Consider the following 22,197-nt stretch of genomic DNA (forward strand, 5'->3'; position numbering starts at 1 on the left):
GAACATATATTGAGGAGATATATATACACACATACAGAGAGCATAAACAGGTGGGAGTTGTCTTACCAACTCTGACAACTCCCACCTGTTTATGCTCTCTGTATGTGTGTATATATATCTCCTCAATATATGTTCCATTCTATATGCATCCGAAGAAGTGGGCTGTAGTCCACGAAAGCTTATGCTCTAATAAATTTGTTAGTCTCTAAGGTGCCACAAGTACTCCTGTTCTTCTTTTTGCGGATACAGACTAACACGGCTGTTACTCTGAAACCTGTCATTCTCTGTTGTGTGTTTAGTGTTGTGTATGAGGGTGACAATTGGAAAATTATGGATCAGGTCTTGTACTAATTTAACATCTTACAAGCAATAGCTGTTGTGGGAATAGAAAGTATAGCTGAACTGATGTACGCAGTCAGAATATAGCAAGATATTGCTAATCTTTTTGGAATCTGATGATGTAATCAGTTCCTGAGTTTCTTGCTAAACTGGAAAGGTAAGAAATGTGGGGATTTTGCACCAGTGAAAATAAATATACAGTAATATTGGACTGTTCAGATGCAGTACAACTGATGTTGGAATAATATTGATGTCTCTGAATTTCTTTCCTTTTGTGGTTTAAACAAAGAGTAGTTAAGATTAGCCTTATAAACTTTAAACTGTGTCACTTCAGGCCTTGTTTCTGCAATCACTTACACACACATTTAGTTTTATTACTGGGAGTAGTCCTATTTAAAGCTACAGGGCTACTTGAAGTAGTAAAGTTAGACCCTGATCCTGCAAGTTAAAGATTGTACAACCTGTATTTAAGATCTGCCATACCTAGGGTATCACCAGGGTGGCCTAGCAACATCATTATTCCATCCAAAGGGTCCAATGAGTATTTTATTCAAAGTGTAATTTTTCTTCCCTATTTCATAGTATATATTTTAAATCATACTGGCCTACCTCATAGGAGTGTTCTGAGGGTTAATTTAGTTAATATTGGTAAAAAGTTGTATTTTAAAAAAATCTGTGTATTTATAAGGTGTTAGAAACTGGCATATTGCTAACCGGCATATTTAGCATGTCTGTACAGCTTATTTAACAATATTTTACTTTACTTTTTTTTCTTAATTAGATGAATTGCACGATTGGACTTGCAGAGTGGTAAAAAAGATCCATGTTGGAGAAACAGACTTTCTGACACTTGATCCTGTGAATAAATCAGCAAGGAAAGTAAAATATGATGTTCTTGCTGCAGCCATCATTATAGTAGTGCTCAAATTACTATTTTTACTAGATGATCAATATGAATGGTAAGTATGTTTTATGAGCAAACTTTCATGTCAGAAGGGCCCAAATTTTCTAACATGTTGCACTAAAACTTTTTTTAAACCGCTAACTCAGGCCCAAAGAATGGAAAGCAGATTCAATAATAGGCAATGTCAGTTTCTTGCTATAACTCATGATCTGTTATTTAATGCTACTGTACCTTTAGCTAACTAATAATTTTAGTTTAAAAGTAAGCAATAGTTCACATCTCAGGTGACTACATTGATAACCAAATCTGATTGTTTTAAAGATAGGATTAAGGATAAAATGGGTGGAATTTTTGGTGTCAGTGGTTTTGTTTTAAATAAATTTTTTTGAAAGTTTCAGAAGTGGAAAGTAAGATTCAAAAAAACAATCCATCTGATAAATATATATATTTTCAGGTTAAATGCAAACTTTGCTGGAAAAAGAAATCAAAAGAACAAAGAAGGTATGTCAGTGGAAAGAATCTAATATAATTTTTAAAATGAAATTTTGTGATTAAACTAAGTAGGGCATGGACTTATTAACCCTAAGAATGTCGGGTTTGGGGGAGGTTTTTTTTTTTTTTTTTTGGCTTTCATCAATTTTTTTATGGTGCATCAATTACTCCTTTGGGGTAAATTTAAAAATCTAGAAGCCCATTTGCAGAGTTGTTGGATCTGCATTAGCATGTACATTTGCAGTATGAACTGTTAATTTGTAATGTTGGGCAAGACTAGATAGAAATTTAAAACATTTCCACTTTATTTTCTGAAAAATATTTAAAGTTTTAATAGCTTCTGTTATTTCTGCTCTTGCATTCTTTGAATTCAACTCAAAAGTTTTGGCTATATCATGTATATTTTGTTCTTCATGGAATATACACATCACTGCTTTTTGGAGTAAACAATACCTTGTAAGTTCAAAAATTAGTTATTTAAGCATGTTTTATTTGAAATATACTCCTCATCTTGGTTCTGTTTGGAATCCTTATAATTACTGTACAGTGGTTATTTACTGAAGTCATACTTACTCCTCTTGTCATGGGACAGTAGGTGCTAGGTATGTTGCTTAAATGCATATGTGGTACAGTTCAGGCATAAATTGAGAGGTACTTATTCTCAAATCACAGAACAGGGGTTTGGGGTTTTTTTAGTGCTATATGTTTCATTACTCTATTTAATCATAAATATGGAAGGATGATATGACATTGGAGTTTTGGAGGGGCAGGAGGAATATGGGTTGGCATTTTGTTTGCAGGATGCCTAGCAGAGAAGGCTATTTTTCATGGTTTTGGGAGCTGATTAAACTTTTCAGAATCCCATGAATACTTTAAAAAAAGAATTAAAAAGAATACTTTAAAAGTAGCTAAAATTCTTGACCTGTCAACCTTCATTATTCCTTTGAACAGTTCACATTCCATATGTATGGAGGCCAATTCATGTTGCAAAGGTGAAAGGTTTATTCTCTAGAGAGGGAGGGTTAAATCTAAATCAAACCACCTCTTTAAGGATGAATCATGGAGCTTAGGGAGAAAAATGCCTTATTAACTCCTGCTATTCTTAGCAGCAGGGTAAGGGCCAAAGAGTGAAAACCAAAGAAGTGTAAGGTGTTTATATGAGCTGAGCTAAAGACACACAATTCACTCCCACTTATTTGGCTCCTCCACATCCCTGATGGTATCCTATAGGTTTCTTCACTGCCTGCTGCTTTGTTTGATTTATTTTTTAAGGCATCTAGAGTCTAGGATATGCAATATACCTGTTTAAAAAGAAAGCTCAGGGTCTAACTGCTGCTATCTTTCGAACATTCTGTATTTTATTGTGCTCTATCACTTTTCCTAAAACTAAATTTTGGATTTTACTTCAGGCTGCCTGTGGTTTGATTTCAAAAAGTGGTACAAGGTTATGAAGAAGTCTGTGGATGTGGAACAGAAGAAATTAGATGAAGAAAGAGCCCGGTATGCTATTGTTCAGTACCTCACTTTTTTTGAGGTTGAACATCTGGGGTGAAATCCTGGCCTCAGTGACTTCAGTGGGGCCAGGATTTCACCCTTATTTCTGTCGCATGAGCTTGGAGGAGTAAAGCAAATTAATAAATCCTTATGCTCTTTCTCCCATCACACTTAGAACTTTGGCCTGACATATTCATTAAATGGAAACTCTCTGTGACCAGTGACTGAATTACTAAAGCTATCAAAACTGATTACAATAAATGGTGAAAAATTGATGAAGAGCACTTCTTCTACCCCCACAGAAGACAGACTTCTCTTATGCATGGTGGGGAATAATGGTACTGGGCACTTACCAACTTGAGGTTATTCCTAAAACATTGGATACTTGTAATAACAATCCTGAGAAATGACTGCCTTTTCTTGTTTGTTTGGCTATGGTTGTGCTGGTTTTTATTTTTTCACCAGGTTGTATTTCTTTCACTGATAGGTGTCTGTGGAAATGTGAAAAACCACTATTCTACTCAGCCAAGGAAAAATCTGTAGTTCTTAAGAAAAGACGTGAGTATAATTTCATTTAGCCAACAATGTGAGCAATACAATGCTAATATTTTCTTGTCTTTTTTCCCTGTTCAAGTTTTTGTTTATCAAAGGGATTTAGAATGAGAGTACCAGAATACATTGTTTATATTACAAGAGACTTGAAATGGATTTTTTAGTAATTGAACTTTTGTCCTTTTTATGCTATTTTATTATATATAAAGACAGCCTGTGTTTTTTAAGCTTTCTTTTTACAGGATTTTTATTGTAAAGGTATTGGGAAAGTCTGTTTGGTCTTCACTTTTTTTGCTGGAGTACCTCTTGGGAGTCTGAGCATGTGTTGTGGGCTCTGATAGCATAACTGGTGGGGTAATGGTGTTTGAATTCTTAAAACATCCTTTCTTCAAAATGTTCATTAGAATATGGAGTTTAATATGTTTTTTAAAAAGACCTCTAAACAATCTGATTTAAAATTACTTCTCCTCTCAGGTCCTCTATAACTTTCAGTCTCTTTACTTACATGGGGTCATAACTTTAATAATAGTTCCAATCACCATAGAGGTTTTTAGAATAGACTGACTTGAATTTCAAATGTAAAAAGGAAGAAGAAGAAAAATAAACATTTCAGGCTTTCTCTATATATCATAGATTCATAGATTATAGGACTGGAAGGGACCTCGAGAGGTCATCGAGTCCAGTCCCCTGCCCGCATGGCAGGACCAAATACTGTCTAGACCATCCCTGATAGACATTTATCTAACCTACTCTTAAATATCTCCAGAGATGGAGATTCCACAACCTCCCTAGGCAATTTATTCCAGTGTTTAACCACCCTGACAGTTAGGAACTTTTTCCTAATGTCCAACCTAGACCTCCCTTGCTGCAGTTTAAACCCATTGTTTCTGGTTCTATCCTTAGAGGCTAAGGTGAACAAGTTCTCTCCCTCCTCCTTATGACACCCTTTTAGATACCTGAAAACTGCTATCATGTCCCCTCTCAGTCTTCTCTTTTCCAAACTAAACAAACCCAGTTCTTTCAGCCTTCCTTCATAGGTCATGTTCTCAAGACCTTTAATCATTCTTGTTGCTCTTCTTTGGACCCTTTCCAATTTCTCCACATCTTTTTTAAAATGCGGCGCCCAGAACTGGACACAATACTCCAGCTGAGGCCTAACCAGAGCAGAGTAGAGCGGAAGAATGACTTCTCGTGTCTTGCTCACAACACACCTGTTAATGCATCCCAGAATCATGTTTGCTTTTTTTGCAACAGCATCACACTGTTGACTCATATTTAGCTTGTGGTCTACTATAACCCCTAGATCCCTTTCTGCTGTACTCCTTCCTAGACAGTCTTTTCCCATTCTGTATGTGTGAAATTGATTTTTCCTTCCTAAGTGGAGCACTTTGCATTTGTCTTTGTTAAACTTCATCCTGTTTAACTCAGCCCATTTCTCCAATTTGTCCAGATCATTTTGAATTATGACCCTGTCCTCCAAAGTAGTTGCAATCCCTCCCAGTTTGGTATCATCCGCAAACTTAATAAGCGTACTTTCTATGCCAATATCTAAGTCGTTGATGAAGATATTGAACAGAGCCGGTCCCAAAACAGACCCCTGCGGAACCCCACTCGTTACGCCTTTGCAGCAGGATTGGGAACCATTAATAACAACTCTCTGAGTACGGTTATCCAGCCAGTTATGCACCCACCTTATAGTAGCCCCATCTAATTTGTATTTGCCTAGTTTATCGATAAGAATATCATGCGAGACCGTATCAAATGCCTTACTAAAGTCTAGGTATACCACATCCACCGCTTCACCCTTATCCACAAGGCTCGTTATCCTATCAAAGAAAGCTATCAGATTGGTTTGACATGATTTGTTCTTCACAAATCCATGCTGGCTGTTCCCTATCACCTTACCACCTTCCAAGTGTTTGCAGATGATTTCCTTAATTACTTGCTCCATTATCTTCCCTGGCACAGAAGTTAAACTAACTGGTCTGTAGTTACCTGGGTTGTTTTTATTTCCCTTTTTATAGATGGGCACTATATTTGCCCTTTTCCAGTCTTCTGGAATCTCTCCCGTCTCCCACGATTTTCCAAAGATAATAGCTAGAGGCTCAGATACCTCCTCTATTAGCTCCTTGAGTATTCTAGGATGCATTTCATCAGGCCCGGGTGACTTGCAGGCATCTAACTTTTCTAAGTGATTTTTAACTTGTTCTTTTTTTATTTTATCCGCTAAACCTACCCCCTTCCCATTAGCATTCACTATGTTAGGCATTCCTTCAGACTTCTCGGTGAAGACCGAAACAAAGAAGTCATTAAGCATCTCTGCCATTTCCAAGTTTCCTGTTACTGTTTCTCCCTCTTCACTAAGCAGTGGACCTACCCTGTCTTTGGTCTTCCTCTTGCTTCTAATGTATTGATAAAAAGTCTTCTTGTTTCCCTTTATTCCTGTAGCTAGTTTGAGCTCATTTTGTGCCTTTGCCTTTCTAATCTTGCCCCTGCATTCCTGTGTTGTTTGCCTATATTCATCCTTTGTAATCTGTCCTAGTTTCCATTTTTTATATGACTCCTTTTTATTTTTTAGATCGTGCAAGATCTCGTGGTTAAGCCAAGGTGGTCTTTTGCCACATTTTCTATCTTTCCTAACCAGCGGAATAGCTTGCTTTTGGGCCCTTAATAGTGTCCCTTTGAAAAACTGCCAACTCTCCTCAGTTGTTTTTCCCCTCAGTCTTGATTCCCATGGGACTTTACCCATCAGCTCTCTGAGCTTCCCAAAATCTGCCTTCCTGAAATCCATTGTCTCTATTTTGCTGTTCTCCCTTCTACCCTTCCTTAGAATTGCAAACTCTATGATTTCATGGTCACTTTCACCCAGGCTGCCTTCTACTTTCACATTCTCAACGAGTTCCTCCCTATTTGTTAAAATCAAGTCTAGAACAGCTTCCCCCCTAGTAGCTTTTTCAACCTTCTGAAATAAAAAGTTGTCCCCAATGCAGTCCAAGAATTTGTTGGATAGTCTGTGCCCCGCTGTGTTATTCTCCCAACATATATCCGGATAGTTGAAGTCCCCCATCACCACCAAATCTTGGGCTTTGGATGATTTTGTTAGTTGCTTGAAAAAAGCCTCATCCACTTCTTCCACCTGGTTAGGTGGCCTGTAGTAGACTCCTAGCAGGACATCTCCCTTGTTTTTTGCCCCTTTAAGCCTAACCCAGAGACTCTCAACACTTCCGTCTCCTATGTCCATCTCTACCTCAGTCCAAGTGTGTACATTTTTAATATATAAGGCAACACCTCCTCCCTTTTTCCCCTGTCTATCCTTCCTGAGCAAGCTGTACCCATCCACACCAACATTCCAATCATGTGTATTATCCCACCAAGTTTCAGTGATGCCAACAATGTCATAGTTGTATTTATTTATTAGCACTTCCAGCTCTTCCTGCTTATTCCCCATACTTCTCGCATTTGTATATACGCATCTAAGATACTGGTTTGATCTTTCCTCCCGGTTTTGTCCTGACTCTCCTTTCTCTCTGCCAATATAGCCCACACTCCCTCTCGTTTCCGACCCATCTCCCCGATCTCCATGTTCCCCACTTACCTGTGGGCTTTGCTCACCTGTCCCCGTCGAACCTAGTTTAAAGCCCTCCTCACTAGGTTAGCCAGTCTGTGTCCGAATAGGGTCTTTCCTCTCCTCGAAAGGTGAACGCCATCTCTGCCTAGCAGTCCTTCCTCGAATAGCATCCCGTGGTCTAGGAAGCCAAAGCCCTCCTGGCGACACCATCTTCGCAGCCAGGCATTCACCTCCATGATGCATCTGTCTCTGCCCGGGCCCCTACCTTTGACAGGAAGAATTGAAGAGAATACCACCTGCGCTCCAAACTCCTTCACCCGTACTCCCAGAGCCCTGTAGTCACTCTTGATCCGCTCAGTGTCACACCGCGCAGTATCATTTGTGCCCACATGGATGAGTAGCATGGGGTAGTAGTCAGAGGGCTGGATAATCCTCGACAATGCCTCCGTAACGTCTCGGATACGGGCCCCCGGCAGGCAGCATACCTCCCGGGATGAGATGTCAGGGCGACAGATGGGCGCCTCCATCCCCCTCAGCAGAGAGTCTCCGACCACCACTACCCTACGTTTCCTATTTGCAGTGGTGGCAGCAGACTTTCCAGCCTTAGGGGTACGAGGCGTCTCCTCCTTTACTGTAGGGAGTGATTCCTTCTTTCCTGTGTCAAGAAGAGCATAATGGTTACCTATAACCACGGCAGGAGGGTTCGGAGCAAGGGTGGAGCACTGCCTGCTGCCAGAAGTAACCAGCTGCCAGTGTCCACCCTGAGCCATCTCCTCCTCCACCAGTGGTGTATCAGCAGTCCTGTGTACTGGGACAGCTACCTCAGCTGTCTCCACATGGACACTGTCGAGGAATTGCTCATGGATACGGATGCTCCTCAACCTAGCCACCTCCTCCTGTAGCTCTCCCACCTGCTGCCTGAGAGATTCCACCAGCAGGCACCTCTCACATTGGATGGTCCCCCCAGCCTGGCTATCAGTAAGTGGAAATTGCAAGTTACAGTCTTTGCAAAACCACACCAGGATCTGGGTAGAGGCATCCATGCTTAGGCACTCTGTCTGGCTACAGGCACAGGTGGAGGAGACAGTAGCAGTGCTGGCACAGGTGTTGCGGGTCTTCCTAACCATCGTAAGCCTCCCTCTGTCAAACTCCCGTCTGCAGCCCCCTGTCAGCTGAAAGGGTTGTGTAAGCGAAAAGTTATGAATGTAGTTGCTTTATAGGTATTAAGGGGAATCAAGAGACAACAAATGGAACCGGCAAGGGACCCTCGCCCCCTTCCTGCTCCCCTTCCAAACTCCCTTGCGAAACTCCCTGTTAGCAGCCCCTGGTCGCAAAGCTCCCTGGTCGCTTGTGCGCTGCTTTATAAAGCCCTGGCCTGTATGAATGCCCCGCCCACTGATAAAGGCTCAGCCACTTACCAGAGACTTCTAGCTTTCAAACCTTCCAACTGCCAGCCACAGCACACGGTCCTTCAAACAACCAAAACAAACAAACAGACTGACAAACACAAGCTCAGCTCACAGCAAGTAACCCTCAAACACAAACAAACACACACTACAGACAGTCACTTACCCCAAAAGGGTAATATCATGCAGAGGTAGGAAAAAGAACAAATTCAAATTACTTTTTTAAAACAGAATTTTAATGTTCCGTGTAGAAAGGTAAATTCTGTGGGAAAATGAGATGAGACATTGTGGCTTAGGTTTTTGTTTCTCTTTGTACAGAAATGGTAGTGAACTTACAAAGACAGTTTGGCGCACTGTCTGGTTCAATGCAAGTTGCTGAAAAGCAAAGCCCTTCAAGTTTCCAGTTAAACTGGGCTGAAGAAAACACAGATGGGAATTGTTTTCATGGGCATATCCTAGAGGGAGTTTTGCAAGAAAAAGGCAATTCACTTACAACCATGAACACCAAGTATTGGCTGTGTACAGTTAAACTATGTAATGAGAAGTAAGTATCTGACTCTAGTTGGAAATGTGTTGAATGTTCATGAAAAAGTTTCTCCTTAAAATTAAATTTTTGTAAGGTATTTTATTTTTATTAAACAAGATATTTATTGTGAGAGTTCTGGACTGAGACTGTGCATTGACTAGTGACTTATCTATGCTAAGCTTTTTTTTTAATACATATAAAAAATTAATCGTGATTAAAAAAAATTAATTGCAATTTATCTCACTGTTAAGAGAAAACCAATTTAAATTTATTAAATATTTTTGGATGTTTTTCTCCATTTTCAAATATATTGATTTCTATTACAACACAGAATACAAAATGTATAGTGCTCATTTTATATTATTATTTTTATTACAAATATTTGCACTGTAAAATTGATAAAAGAAATAGTATTTTTCAATTCACCTCATACAAGTACTGTAGTGCAATCTCTTTATCATGAAAGTTCAACTTACAAATGTAGATATTTTTGTTGTTTTGTTACATAACTGCTCTCAAAAAAAATTCGTATGGCCCTTCATGCTTCAGCCACCATTCCAGAAGACATGCTTCCATGCTGATGATGCTTGTTAAAAAATAATGCATTAATTAAATTTGTGACTGAACTCCTTGGGGGAGAACTGTATGTCTTTGGCTCTGTTTTACCTGCATTCTCCCATATATTTCATGTTATAGCAGTCTCGGATGATGACCCAGCACATGTTTGTTTTAAGAACACTTCGTAGCAGACAAAACGCAAAGAAGATACCAATGTGAGATTTCTAAAAATAGCTACAGCACTTGACCCAAGGTTTAAGAATCAGAAGTGCCTTCCAAAATCTGAGATGTACGAGGTATGGCTCATGCTTTCAGAAGTCTTAAAAGAGCAACACTCAGATGCGGAAACTACAGAACCCATACCAACAAAAAAGAAAATCAACCTTCTGCTGGTAGCATCTGACTCAGATGATGAAAATGAACATGAATCGGTCCGTTCTGCTTTGGATCATTATCGAGCAGAACACATCATCAGCATGGACACATGTCCTCTGGAATGGTGGTTGAAGTTGAAGGGACATATGAATCTTTAGCGCATCTGGCACATGAATATCTTGTGATGCCGGCTACAACAGTGCCATGCAAATGCCTGTTCTCACTTTCAGGTGACATTGTAAACATGAAATGGGCAGCATTCTCTCCTGCAAATTGTAACCAAGTTTGTTAGTCCTACTTCAGCCGATCGCTCAGACAGAGTGGACTTGTAGGCTCTAAAGTTTTACATTGTTTTATTTTTCAGTGCAGTTATTTTTTGTACATAATTCTACATTTGTAAGTTCAACTTTCATGATAAAGAGATTGCACTACAGTATTTGTATGAGGTGAAGTGAAAAATACTATTTATTTTTTTCACAGTGCAAATATTTGTAATAAAAAATAAATATAAAGTGACCACTATACACTTCGTATTCTGTATTGTAATTGAAATCAATATATTTGAAAATGTAGAAAACATCCAAAAATATTTAAATAAATGGTATTCCATTATTATTTAACAACGCAATTAATCACAATTTTTTTAATTGCGCGTTTAATCGCGATTAAATTTTTTTTAATCACTTTGACAGCCCATATATATATATATTTAGGTTTTGGGTCGGAAAAGTCATACTGTTGTATGCAATAGATGCTGTCAAACTAACATGATATATATTTTTATGGGATTACAGTATGGTTGATAAAGATAATAGTGTTGATGTAATATACTTAGACTTCTGTAAGGCGTTTGATTTAGTATCACAAAATATTTTGATTAAGAAACTAGAACAATATAAAATTAACATGGCAGACGTTAAGTGGATTAAAAGATGGCCAACTTTCATCTGACTGCAGAAGACTACTCAGGAGAATGTAAGAGTTCAATAGCATTTGCCTCTTGCGGGACTGGAAGAGGAGTTTACATTTCAAATGGTGTGTCTATCTAGTCTCCAAAATCTTGTTACTGTTCTGCCACTGGGTCATGCCATGAAAAGCAAACCCAGCTACTGTTCAGCTAGTGGATTAGGTTGGGGGTGAGGAAAGGACACTGAGATTGAAGATCATCTTGGATTCACACTGCAATAATGGGTTTCTGCTGCTTTTGTGAGAAGGAAGATTGGGATATCTGAATTCAGTCTCATTGCATTTCATGCCAATATATTGTATACCCAAGCCTTAAGATTTTATTTACTATAAAATATCACATTTAAGAAAACAAACACTACAATACCAGCTATATTATTTCAAGTTTAATTTATTTAATATTCTGTTTTTGAAAATGACCGAGTCTAAAGTGTGTGCACACTTTGTTGCCTTTTCAGTGTACTTGCTTATTATTCATCTACCTTTTTTCCTTTTCACTTTGCCTTTTATGCATTCACCAAGACAGAAGTGGGTTGGAATAATGTAAACATAGTATCATATCACAAGAGCTTTTGTTCTGTAGGTTCATTCTCTTGTTTGAACAAGAAACTTTTTAACAGAGGGTGAGAGAAGAATCCTCTTTACTCATATGCATAAATCTGATACATAAAAAACCACTTATCCAATGTGTATGTTTGCATGAACAATCTCTCTTCATGCAAATTTTGTATTTAAGCATGTATTTACATATGTAGTACAGTAGAACATAATGTGAAATGCAAATAGTCATAGCCATCAGAAATCAAGAATTAAGTTTAAATTCTTATCCTTTAGATTTCCCATTGTATCATCTATAGTGCAAGTAGTTAATGTAGTTACAAATATGACCATTTGTTTAATCTTTTGAAAATGCGAAAAGAGCATTCATTCCCTCAGCTATGAGATTTTGTGCAATGGAGATGCCATAGAGCTAAAAACAAACCCCAAAAATGTTTTTTTAAAAATCAGTTTATCTGGGACCACTGAAATGCTTTATGCATATGGCTATTTCATGGCCTCACTACAGAGCATAGTTAAGGTTGCTTTGAATTTCCATATGTTAAAATGTTTGGACTTTTAAAGCTTACCTTAACTGTGAGTTTCTTGTGTTTATAACACGTAGTTTTAAAGATAATTATAAGATCCCTTTAATGAATTTTATTCTAATTTCTTTTATACGTACGCTTCATTTTAATGTAATTTTTTGTCTGGGAATTTAAAAAGCACAGGGTCCAGACATCTTAGCTCCTTTAAGCTATTCTTGGAGTAGATAGTAAGAAAAAATGCCTTTGAGAAAGAAAATGCAAATTCTGTGTATTTGATGTCTGTATGAATACCCTCACCCCCATTAAAATCAAATAGGAGCCCTGCAATGCCACGTTAACCTGTTTGTATCAGATCATTAGTTTTGGTTGACAAAATATATTTTGAGAGAGCAGAACACTTTGAAAAGAAGTGTTACTTCATGGGCCATTGTGTTTCCAATAGTTAGCCACATAAAAAATGCCTGAGTATCTTTCTTTCAGCTCCATTGATGTGCATAAACATGATGTTTTGATCTCTTACAAGTTCCTAAATGCAAATTTGGATTTTTTTTTAATCATCACTGTCAACCTTTTCTAGTCCTTTGTATGTTTCTCCCTTTCAAATATTTTTATTCTTGAACACTGAATTACAATAAAATTGTGCACCACTGTAAAATTAATTTGAATAAAGTACCAACCTCCCAAAATTCAAATGCCATGTAATCCTGATTTTAAAATCTTGCTATTTCAAACACAAGAGGCTAATACTTCCTAAAAACAAAAAGAAGTGCTAAAAATATCAGTGGAGATTTGTTTTAAGTAACCATACATATAGTAGTAAGCTATTATAAAATATTGATTCCAGGAAGAAGTGTTTTAAGGAAAATTTATTTAAAGGTAAACTGCAATGTACAGTAAAGGTCCAATCAGTGTGGACAGAGATGGCTTGACTTTTTTTGAGGCTGAAACACAGTTCTCCACTCCAGCAACATTTGACAGCAGAAAGCTTGGTCCAGTATCCTCTATAGTAACCACCTCAGCTATGGCCAATGGAATAAGTGCACTAGCTGAATGTTTCTGCTAAAAATGAATAGTAGTGAAATAGTTAATAATGCTGACATTTAAATTGTCATCAGTAGGCTCAGAATTACATCAGTTATGATGAATAAGAGCAAGTCACACCCCTTGGAGCTATTGTTCCAGGCAGTCTGCAGACTCTGGAAAACATGACCGCACCTGATACATTCTGTTCACATTTAAAAGGTTTTGCTCCTCTTAAGCGGGGGTGGTGGGAAGGGAGAGGAATAATTTTCTTAAGTGACATCTTAGATTTGACAGCCAAATTGTCTCAATCTGCAGGGCGGAATCATGGAAAATATAGGGTTTTAGTTAAGACCAATGTGTACCTGGTTTTGGGAAACATGGACAGCACACCATTCTTACCTGTCTCTAGAACTAAGACCTAGCCTAATCTGTTTGTGGCCCCAGTCTTGCAAAGAAATACTCCATTGAGACTCTGAGTGGGTCCATAGATTGAAGCCATAGATCAATAATGGTACTTATGATATAATAAAAAACACTCAAATTAGAGGAAAACTCGAGTATGTTTGAATGTCAACAAGATAAATTTGTGATTCAGGACATACTTAACCTATTTTGTGTGTGTGTGTGTGTGTGTGTGTGTGTGTGTTGTGTTTTTTTTTTTTGTAGGATATGTGGGCACCTGACACACTATAAAGAATCAGACTTTCCTCAGAGCTACCAGTTTGTGTTAAACCTGTTCTCCTTCCTCCTGAGGGTACCAGCCTCTCTCATCCATGAAGAGGTGTGTTTAATAGAACACAAACTGTTTAAAACAAAACTCCACAGAAAGTAACACAAAACAAAATATTCATGTCCAAGAAAATGGAAAGTCCTAAAGATCACAGAACTACCAGATGGTAAATGAAGAAGTTAAGAACTATGGCCCCAGTCCTGCAACTGGATCCATACATACAGACCCTTATACCTGCACAAAGCTCCACTGATCTCAGCGTGATGCTGTATGGATGGATCTGCCACTGCCGGTCTCACTGCCAATTCATGGTTTCAATGTATCTACATTACAAAGAACAATGGGAAACTACATGAGGGAAGAGTTACTGAAGCAACTGCTTACCAAAGTTTACATCCACTTGTATTAAAGGTAATGGGAAGTTTATTATAAGTTTATTATAGTAGTTTTTTGTCATACATACATACTTGCATGTGTCTTGAGTGCAAAGTACAGCAAATAGTCCTCTAGATTATATTAATTGTTCATTTTACTGAAGGATTTGCATTTCAAAGTAGTCTGTATCTTGTTGGGGTTTTTTAACTTGTATGAGAGCAAACGTTACCTATTTCTCAAAAGAACTATTTTTTTACATTTGAAATAAAAAAACTGCTAAAGAACAACTGTGGGAAAAGAGGTGTTTAACAGAGGGTTTTATTGCGGTGATCTTACATTTGGGTTGCAACTCACTATTCTGAAACATCAGATTGATTGGAAGAAACCTTGCAATATTCTTTCTTGGCCTCTTTACATTTCTTCTCTTCCTATTTTCCTCCTCACCCTTCGCTATGCCCAAGCTTCTTACCTAGCTATTATTTTATATCCTTCTCCCACTCCAGCCTCATGGTTTCTTCTGTGCTTCCCCTTTAACACCTGGAACTCCTCCCTCCCTTTCCTGGGTTTCTCTCCATCTTTCTTCTGCAAGGCTTACTGACAGTGATCATAATTAAATTATTCCACTTGTCACCTGATGATGTGTTAAGCCTCAGCCATCTGATAGCTGTCCAAGTCCTAGCTTTATTCTTCATGCACTGAGTAAGTTGCTCAACGACACCAGCCAGAACAGACAAGGTGGAGAGAAAGGTGGATGCCAACACCATCATAGCTAGGGCCCTACCAAATTCATGGTCCATTTTGGTCAATTTCACAATCATAGGATTTTAAAAATCGTAAATGTCATGGTGTTGTAAGGGTCCTGACACAAACAGGAGTTGTGGGAGGGTTGCAAGGGGAGGTGTTGCGGTACTGCTACCTTTACTTCTGCGCTGCTGCTGGCGGCGGCGCTGCCTTCAGAGCTGGGCAGCTGGAGAGTGGTGGCTGCAAGCTGGGAACCCCGCTCTGAAGGCAGAACTGTCGCCAGCAGCAGCGCAGAAGTAAGGATGGTATGATATGGTACATACACCCTTCTTCGCTGCTGTCTGCAGGGCTGGGCCCTTAGTCAGCAACCACCATTCTAGCTTCCCAGCTCCCTAAGGCAGCAGCGCAGAAGTAAGGGTGGCATGGTATGGTACTGCCAGCCTTACTTCTGTGCTTGTGCCGCCTTCAGAGCCGGGCATCTGGCCACCCGCCGCTGCTCTCTGGCCACCCAGCTCTGAAGGCAGAGCAGAAATAAGGGTGGTAATTAGGGATGTAAAAGCAATAACCGTGTAACTGATTAAAATTCTATCTGTTACACAGTTAAACATTTAAACAGAGATGCGGGGGGTGCTGCAATACCCCCACATTTTAGGTGGGTTTCCACTGCTGGCCCCATGCTCAGGGCTCTGCGCAGAGCAGCAGCAGAGCCCTGGGCACACCAGGATGCCGGGTGGGGGGCTGGCAGCCAGGACCCTGGGGGCACTCGGGGCCGGCAGCCAGGACCACAAGCAGAGTTTAATCACTAACAGAAACCAATAAGCATCAATTTTATCGGTTAACCTGGTAAACTTTTACATTGCTAGTAGTAATACCGCAACCCCCCTAAAATAACCCTGTGTTCCCCCTGCTTCCTTTTGGGTCAGGACCCCCAATTTGAGAAACGCTTGTCTCCTCTGTGAAATCTGTATGATATAGGGTAAAAGCACACAAGACCAGATTTCATGGTGGGAGACCAGTTTTTCTAGTCCGTGATGTGTTTTTCATGGTCATGAATTTGGTAGGGCCCTTATCATAGCCCATGTTTTCACATTGTGCCTTCTAATGGGCTTACATACATTTGAACAGGAGTAAGGAGTAAATACCATGTAGGCTGGAATCTTTGTGTCAGATAAATGGTTGCCTAACACCATTCTTTGGTCTCTCAGCTAAAATTAATAAAAGCCAGTACCTCCAACCCCAATAGGGAGCACAAATGTTACCAAATTCAATTATATTAAAATTAGCTGACATCTAAAATGATTACCATGGACAGCATGTCCCATCTGGGGGTGGGGGAGGGCTCTCAGGGTTTGTCTACACAGCAAAGAAAAACCTGCAGCTGGCCTGTGCCAGCCGACTTGGGCTTGTGGGGCTCGGGCTGCGGTGTTGTTTTCATTGCTGTGTAGACTGGAGCCCCGAGCTCTGGGATCCTCCCACCCCACAGGATCCTACAGCCTGGGAGCCAACCTGAGCCCAGAAGTCTACACAGCAATGAAACAGCCCTGCAGCCTGAGCCAGCCACAGGTATCTAGTTACTGTATATACATAATCTTAAAGAGCTTCCAACTTCTCTCATGAGCAAGGAGCCAGGTTGCAGTGGTGAGGTAATCCCAGAAGGTGGCCAGTGCAGTGGGTCCTCTCTAGATATGATGATCAGGTCCCTTCTGAAAGGGTTTTTATGATCAGTCATAGTTTAAATAAAATTATAAAGTTGAAATCTGAAGACTGAGAATGGATTTTGGAAATGGAGATGTACTGCCTTAACCATCTGGAACCAAGTGAAGAAGCAACACTCAAATTGTCAAGATCACAGGGAGAGGAGCCCAGAAATGGTTAGGACGTCAGAGAGAGGTTACAGAAAGCACCTGGAAAGTCTTACACACCAAGTGGAGATTCATTCAAAACTGAGCAGAAGGTCAGTGAATGAGATATTCTGCTACCTGGAAACAAAAATCTGAAACTTAGGGTAGTCTTAAAACAAACAGGGAGTCAGAGTAGTGGTCTTGAGATTGTGACATGCTCTGATACTAGGGAGATTATCTAATGCCAACAACAACAAAAACAAGTGTGTGTTGAGGGGGAGGGAGGAGATTGAGATGTGACTTGTGTTCATTCATACTCAATGATTCATAGCGCTTGTACAGTGCTTAGGTGCCTTAGGCATATCTAAGATCTAAATAGAAATTGTACTGGGCACGTCAGACAGGTATGAAGAGAGAGACCCAATCCTGATGATTTTATATGTAAATTGACTCAGAGATAAATTTCATGGATGTGTTTTTAGTGCTCCACTTTTTGTTTAGATTTTAAGATTTGTTATCTATGTTGACCCTTCCTAGAGTTTTTAGGCCTTTTGGGAGAAATATCTGATGTGGTTATGCGATAGGCAGCCCCAGTTGCTATTTTTATCAGCAGTTAAATTCTTGTTAAAGAATAATGTAAGTGTCCTTGTCACTTTTTTAAAAAGTTTGAAAGACCTTCTCCTTTTATACACTGCCTTAATTGTAAACTACTTATCCTTTTATTAGTGGAAATCTATAGTATTTATCATTTGTTTCAAGTTCACTACTAAAAGACACCTTACTATATACAGTCATAGTTTTTAAAGTAATTCAAAAGGCTGTATTTAACTTCATTTGAAAGACTACATATGCTTAATTACAGACACAGCTTTCTTTTAAAACTACTGTAGTGGTAAAAATACTATGTGCATACTCAATCTCCGAATGTAACAATGCGCCCTTAGATGTTGGAATAAATTAAAGTTGTGCTTTAATAAACAGGAATAAAGCTTGCAATTCATCACCAAGCAGTTTGTGCCTCCTGGACACATAGGGTAAGAGTCAGATTTAAAAGTAAAGGGTGTGCCTCTAATGTGCTTGATGTCGGTACCATCCAGTTTAATTCATCAACAAGCTGATGAACCACAGGGTGACTTAATCTTCACTCAAGTGTAGTTGTGCTCTCTTGGGACACAACTACTTTGAGTCCACTCAACACTGCGCTGAGGTGGAGCCACATTTCTTAAGCAGACAACTGGGGCTGGATAGCCCAAGGCTAGGGTGTCCACCTCAGCCCAGCAGCTTTAACTACTTATTCTCTCTGTTTTTGTTACATCGTCTTTTTATAATCATTTGCTAACAACATTCAAGGAAAGTCAACATTTCTTGCTCTGCTCTTTACTTTAGGTACTTGAAAAGGGGAAATTATACAAATGAAAATAATTGATACCTGCTTTTGACCTTTATCATTAAAAGATGAATAATCATTTTACAGTGCAAAGATTAAAATGCACTGAAGTATTTAGCAACTTTAAGTCTTTCACAATGTAAAGTTATTAATTATCGATCTGCATGAGATTGTGAGTACTTTAAAACTTATTTCCTCTTCCCCTGTGGAACATATGTATGCCTTGGCTTTGTGTATTGTTGTATATTAATGCATGTTTCCAGCTCCAGGAACGCAAATATAACCTCATGACTTAGAAGAATTCACAGAACTCAACTTGCCCTTCTGTTGACTTAACTAAGAAAGAAAGAGCAAATGAATACACAAAGTGTTACCCTGTCTGAGCCTCTATCAAGATTTACTTGCAAACATTATATAATAGGAAATTTTTTATTTTTGAATGGAACCTTATGACTTTCAAAGGAATTTGAGAAAATTTGAATCGTACCTCCACTTAATTGCCTGTCTCAGTTCAAACAGGTTTCAGAGTAGCAGCCGTGTTAGTCTGTATCCGCAAAAAGAACAGGAGTACTTGTGGCACCTTAGAGACTAACAAATTTATTAGAGCATAAGCTTTCGTGGACTACAGCCCACTTCTTCGGATGCATATAGAATGGAACATATATTGAGGAGATATATATACACACATACAGAGAGCATGAACAGGTGGGAGTTGTCTTATCAACTCTGAGAGGTAAGACAACTCCCACCTGTTCATGGTCTCTGTATGTGTGTATATATATCTCCTCATTCCATTCTATATGCATCCAAAGAAGTGGGCTGTAGCCCACGAAAACTTATGCTCCTAATAAATTTGTTAGTCTCTAAGGTGCCACAAGTACTCCTATTCAGTTCAAACACTTGACATTGTTAAACTAATAGTCATTTAGTTACACAAACCCATTGAAAACAATTTATTAATTGAACTTTAAAAAAGCTTTTACCGTTCTCCAAATATAGTCATATAAAAATTGACTGCATTCTCTTCTGCCTCTAACGTGGTCTACAGTAGGGCATTTAACTGGTGGGTTAGCACCAGTGTATGTATCAGTGGTACAGTGTGATGAAGGCAAGCCAGGCGGGTTCAGGTTTGTTGTCTACCACCCGAGGTGTTCACAGTTGTAGTGGCATTGTTTGTAGCCCACAGTCCGCAGCACAGCTTCCTAAAGCAGTGGCTTGTGGGAGATTTTGGAAAGCCTTCTGGCATAATTTGAGAATAAATCAAACTCCCTTAATCCCCTGGAAGAGTTCTGTAAATCCCACTCTCAAAATGGAAGTCTGAATAAACTCTGTTGTTTCCTTGCTTGGCAAATAAGGTTTCTGCTGAAGCTCCCAAAAGGTACTTGTGAGGCATCTCCAGCAATAGTGGTGATTTGGTGGAGGGCAGTACTTGTGGAGATCCATAGACTAACTGGAGTAACGGGGGCAATTTAAGGCCTGGAATTATTAGATATCTCACTTAGCTTGTTGTCTTTTTTCCTACCACTCTTGGCTTGAGTGAGCCACCCATCAGCTTGATTATCACATGTGTCTTGTTCTGCTTTAAAAACATTAGTGAGACAGAAGGAATTTATTTAGGACTGCTTTTTATGCATCTTTCGTTTCAAGACCCAAATGAAATGTGTTTTCAGGTAGGTAAGAGTCATATGTACTATCTAGGTGAGTAGGCTGGTATGTGGGCCAACAGATGAAATGTAACTTGTACTTTGGCCATAGTACCCTATGGGGAATTTCTTCCAATAGAACTCTCCTGTTTTCTCCTGTTTCAGCTGCTCTGTTATTTTCTGATTTTCCTCCACCCCTCATTTGTCCACCATTCTGAGTCTGGACATGTGACATAGCTCAGCCAGCCATTCTGTATGTTAAGTTCAGCACTTCTGCCCTGACTCGGAACACTGGCCATGCAGCCAGAAAGAAGAGCTGAAGGAGATGCAAGACTCTGAAAATTGAAACAGGTGTTCAGGAACCAGCTCTTCCCACTGCACTAATGAGAGGTAGAAAGAAATAAGAAGTAGAGTGAGGCTAGTAGAGTAGAGGATAGGTCAGTGCTTTTGTCATGACCCGGTAGTGGGTCCTTGCTACAGATGCTAATGGCAACATTCATAAGAACCAATAAAACTCTTCCCCTGCCCCCAAATATGAAAAATCAGCTCCCAGCTGTATATGAGAAATCAAAACGCTATATAACCGCTCAGCCCCCGGTTCTTTCTCCTGTTAAACCCGCTCAGCTGCCATGGGCAGGATTGTGGGTCTGTGCAGTTTGCAGCTAGAATTTTGGATCTGTCTGGAAATCCTGCGAATGCAGCAGTGTAAGGGGCATAATCTATTCTGGCTTGTCATCCACCTGGGCTGCCCATCCCTACTGATCAGACCACAAGGTGTTTCCATGGCATCTAGTAGGACAGGGGGTCTCAACCTTTTTCTTTCTCCCCCCCCCCCCCCCCAGCATGCTATAAAAACTCCACAGCCTATCTGTGCCACAACAACTGGTTTTCTGCATATAAAAGCCTAGGCCGGCGTTAGGGGGTAGTAAACAGGGCAATTGTTTGGGACCCCATGCCACAGGGTCCCCCCCAAAAAAAAACTACATTGCTCAGCCTTTGGCTTCAGCCCCATGTGGCGAGCTCATGGCCCTGGGCTGCAGCCCCATGTAGTGGAACTTCAGCTTTTTGCTGAGGGCCCCAGTGAGTCTAGTGCTGGCCCTGCTTGGTGAACCCTATGAAACCTGTTTGTGGCCCCCTAAGGTGCCCTGGGCCTCTGGTTGAGAACCACTGTAGTAGGATATCTGGCTGAATGGAGAGGTGGATCCTGGGATTTCATCCAGCATCTCAAACAGTGGCTAAATTACTCACTCCAGTCCTGATTGATGATTATAATCATGAGCTGGACTTCAGGTCCTTTTCACAGAATCATAAAATCATAGAAATGTAGATCTGGAGGGGACCTTGATGTCATGAAATCCAGACCCTTTTAGTCTTCTTACAGCATGGCTTGATGCTCCTGATGGTGCCCATTTCTGCCTGTTGCTTGGCTAAATGGTCACATTCCAGAGTATTGAGCATTATTTTGTTCAACTGGCTTTCAATCTCCTCTCCCCAGATTGACACCAGTGCCTGAGCATCAGCCTAATAAGATGAGCCATCTCAATATAAGATTGTGGTAAAAATTGTTCACTGTGAAAATGACTTGCAACTGAGATCTGTAGTGTGCAGCACTGTCTGTACAGGTAACTGGCCTCTGGCCAACTCAGCCGTGGGAGGTGATTAGGCAGGAACACTAAATAGTGACTAGGATGCTGTGAAAAGACAGCTGATGGAGCAGCCCCAATGATACAATCTCCATCCATAGTGAAACAGTAGAGGACCATGTGGTAGTTAGATTTGCACAAAGCAAGTCTCATCCTAAATTCAGTTGAAACACCAATGCAAAGGTGGGAGCACTTTTATGCGTGGATAGGAAGAGTGTTTAAAGGGACTGCAAATAGGACTGCCTAGTGGTTAGTGTGCCAGATTCTTTCCAGTATGTGCCAAATTCTTTCCTGTATACAGAGCTCAGTTGAATTAACAAAAAATAATATATAAAATGTGAGCCAAATGAATATCAGATGACTTTGTATTATACCCCTTTTCGGTATCGTGTCTAATTTAGACTGGTGGAGCCTGGCCTCCTAGCCTCTGACTCAGTCTGGAAAAAAATGGCAACTATTTCAGCTGTGGGTGTGTAAATACTTATTTAAAATAACCAATCAGCTCCTTAAAGGATGCCTATAAAACATAGTTTAGCATGGAGAGATATA

The 22,197-nt window shown here is 39.8% G+C and overlaps 2 protein-coding genes across 3 annotated transcripts in view; both read left to right on the top strand.

The window, feature by feature from the left end:
- The window catches only part of TAF1B (TATA-box binding protein associated factor, RNA polymerase I subunit B), a 58,088-nt gene extending 43,947 nt beyond the window's left edge, over positions 1 to 14,141 (top strand). For both annotated transcript variants that reach the window (XM_034766494.1, XM_034766493.1), the window contains 6 exons: positions 1,121 to 1,298; positions 1,698 to 1,744; positions 3,145 to 3,235; positions 3,717 to 3,787; positions 9,074 to 9,299; positions 13,955 to 14,141. In XM_034766494.1, the coding sequence (XP_034622385.1) occupies positions 1,121 to 1,298; positions 1,698 to 1,744; positions 3,145 to 3,235; positions 3,717 to 3,787; positions 9,074 to 9,299; positions 13,955 to 14,120 (779 nt within the window). In that variant the 3' untranslated portion in view covers positions 14,121 to 14,141. The remainder of the gene's footprint in view (positions 1 to 1,120; positions 1,299 to 1,697; positions 1,745 to 3,144; positions 3,236 to 3,716; positions 3,788 to 9,073; positions 9,300 to 13,954) is intronic.
- Positions 14,142 to 14,290: 149 nt separating this feature from the next.
- GRHL1 (grainyhead like transcription factor 1) overlaps positions 14,291 to 22,197 on the top strand; it is a 74,899-nt gene continuing 66,992 nt past the window's right edge. The window contains exon 1 of the mRNA XM_034766492.1: positions 14,291 to 14,429. The gene's annotated coding sequence lies outside the window, so the exon portion shown is untranslated. The remainder of the gene's footprint in view (positions 14,430 to 22,197) is intronic.

The sequence above is a fragment of the Trachemys scripta genome, chromosome 3, assembly GCF_013100865.1.
Source record: "Trachemys scripta elegans isolate TJP31775 chromosome 3, CAS_Tse_1.0, whole genome shotgun sequence".
In the NCBI taxonomy this organism is placed as follows: domain Eukaryota; kingdom Metazoa; phylum Chordata; order Testudines; family Emydidae; genus Trachemys; species Trachemys scripta.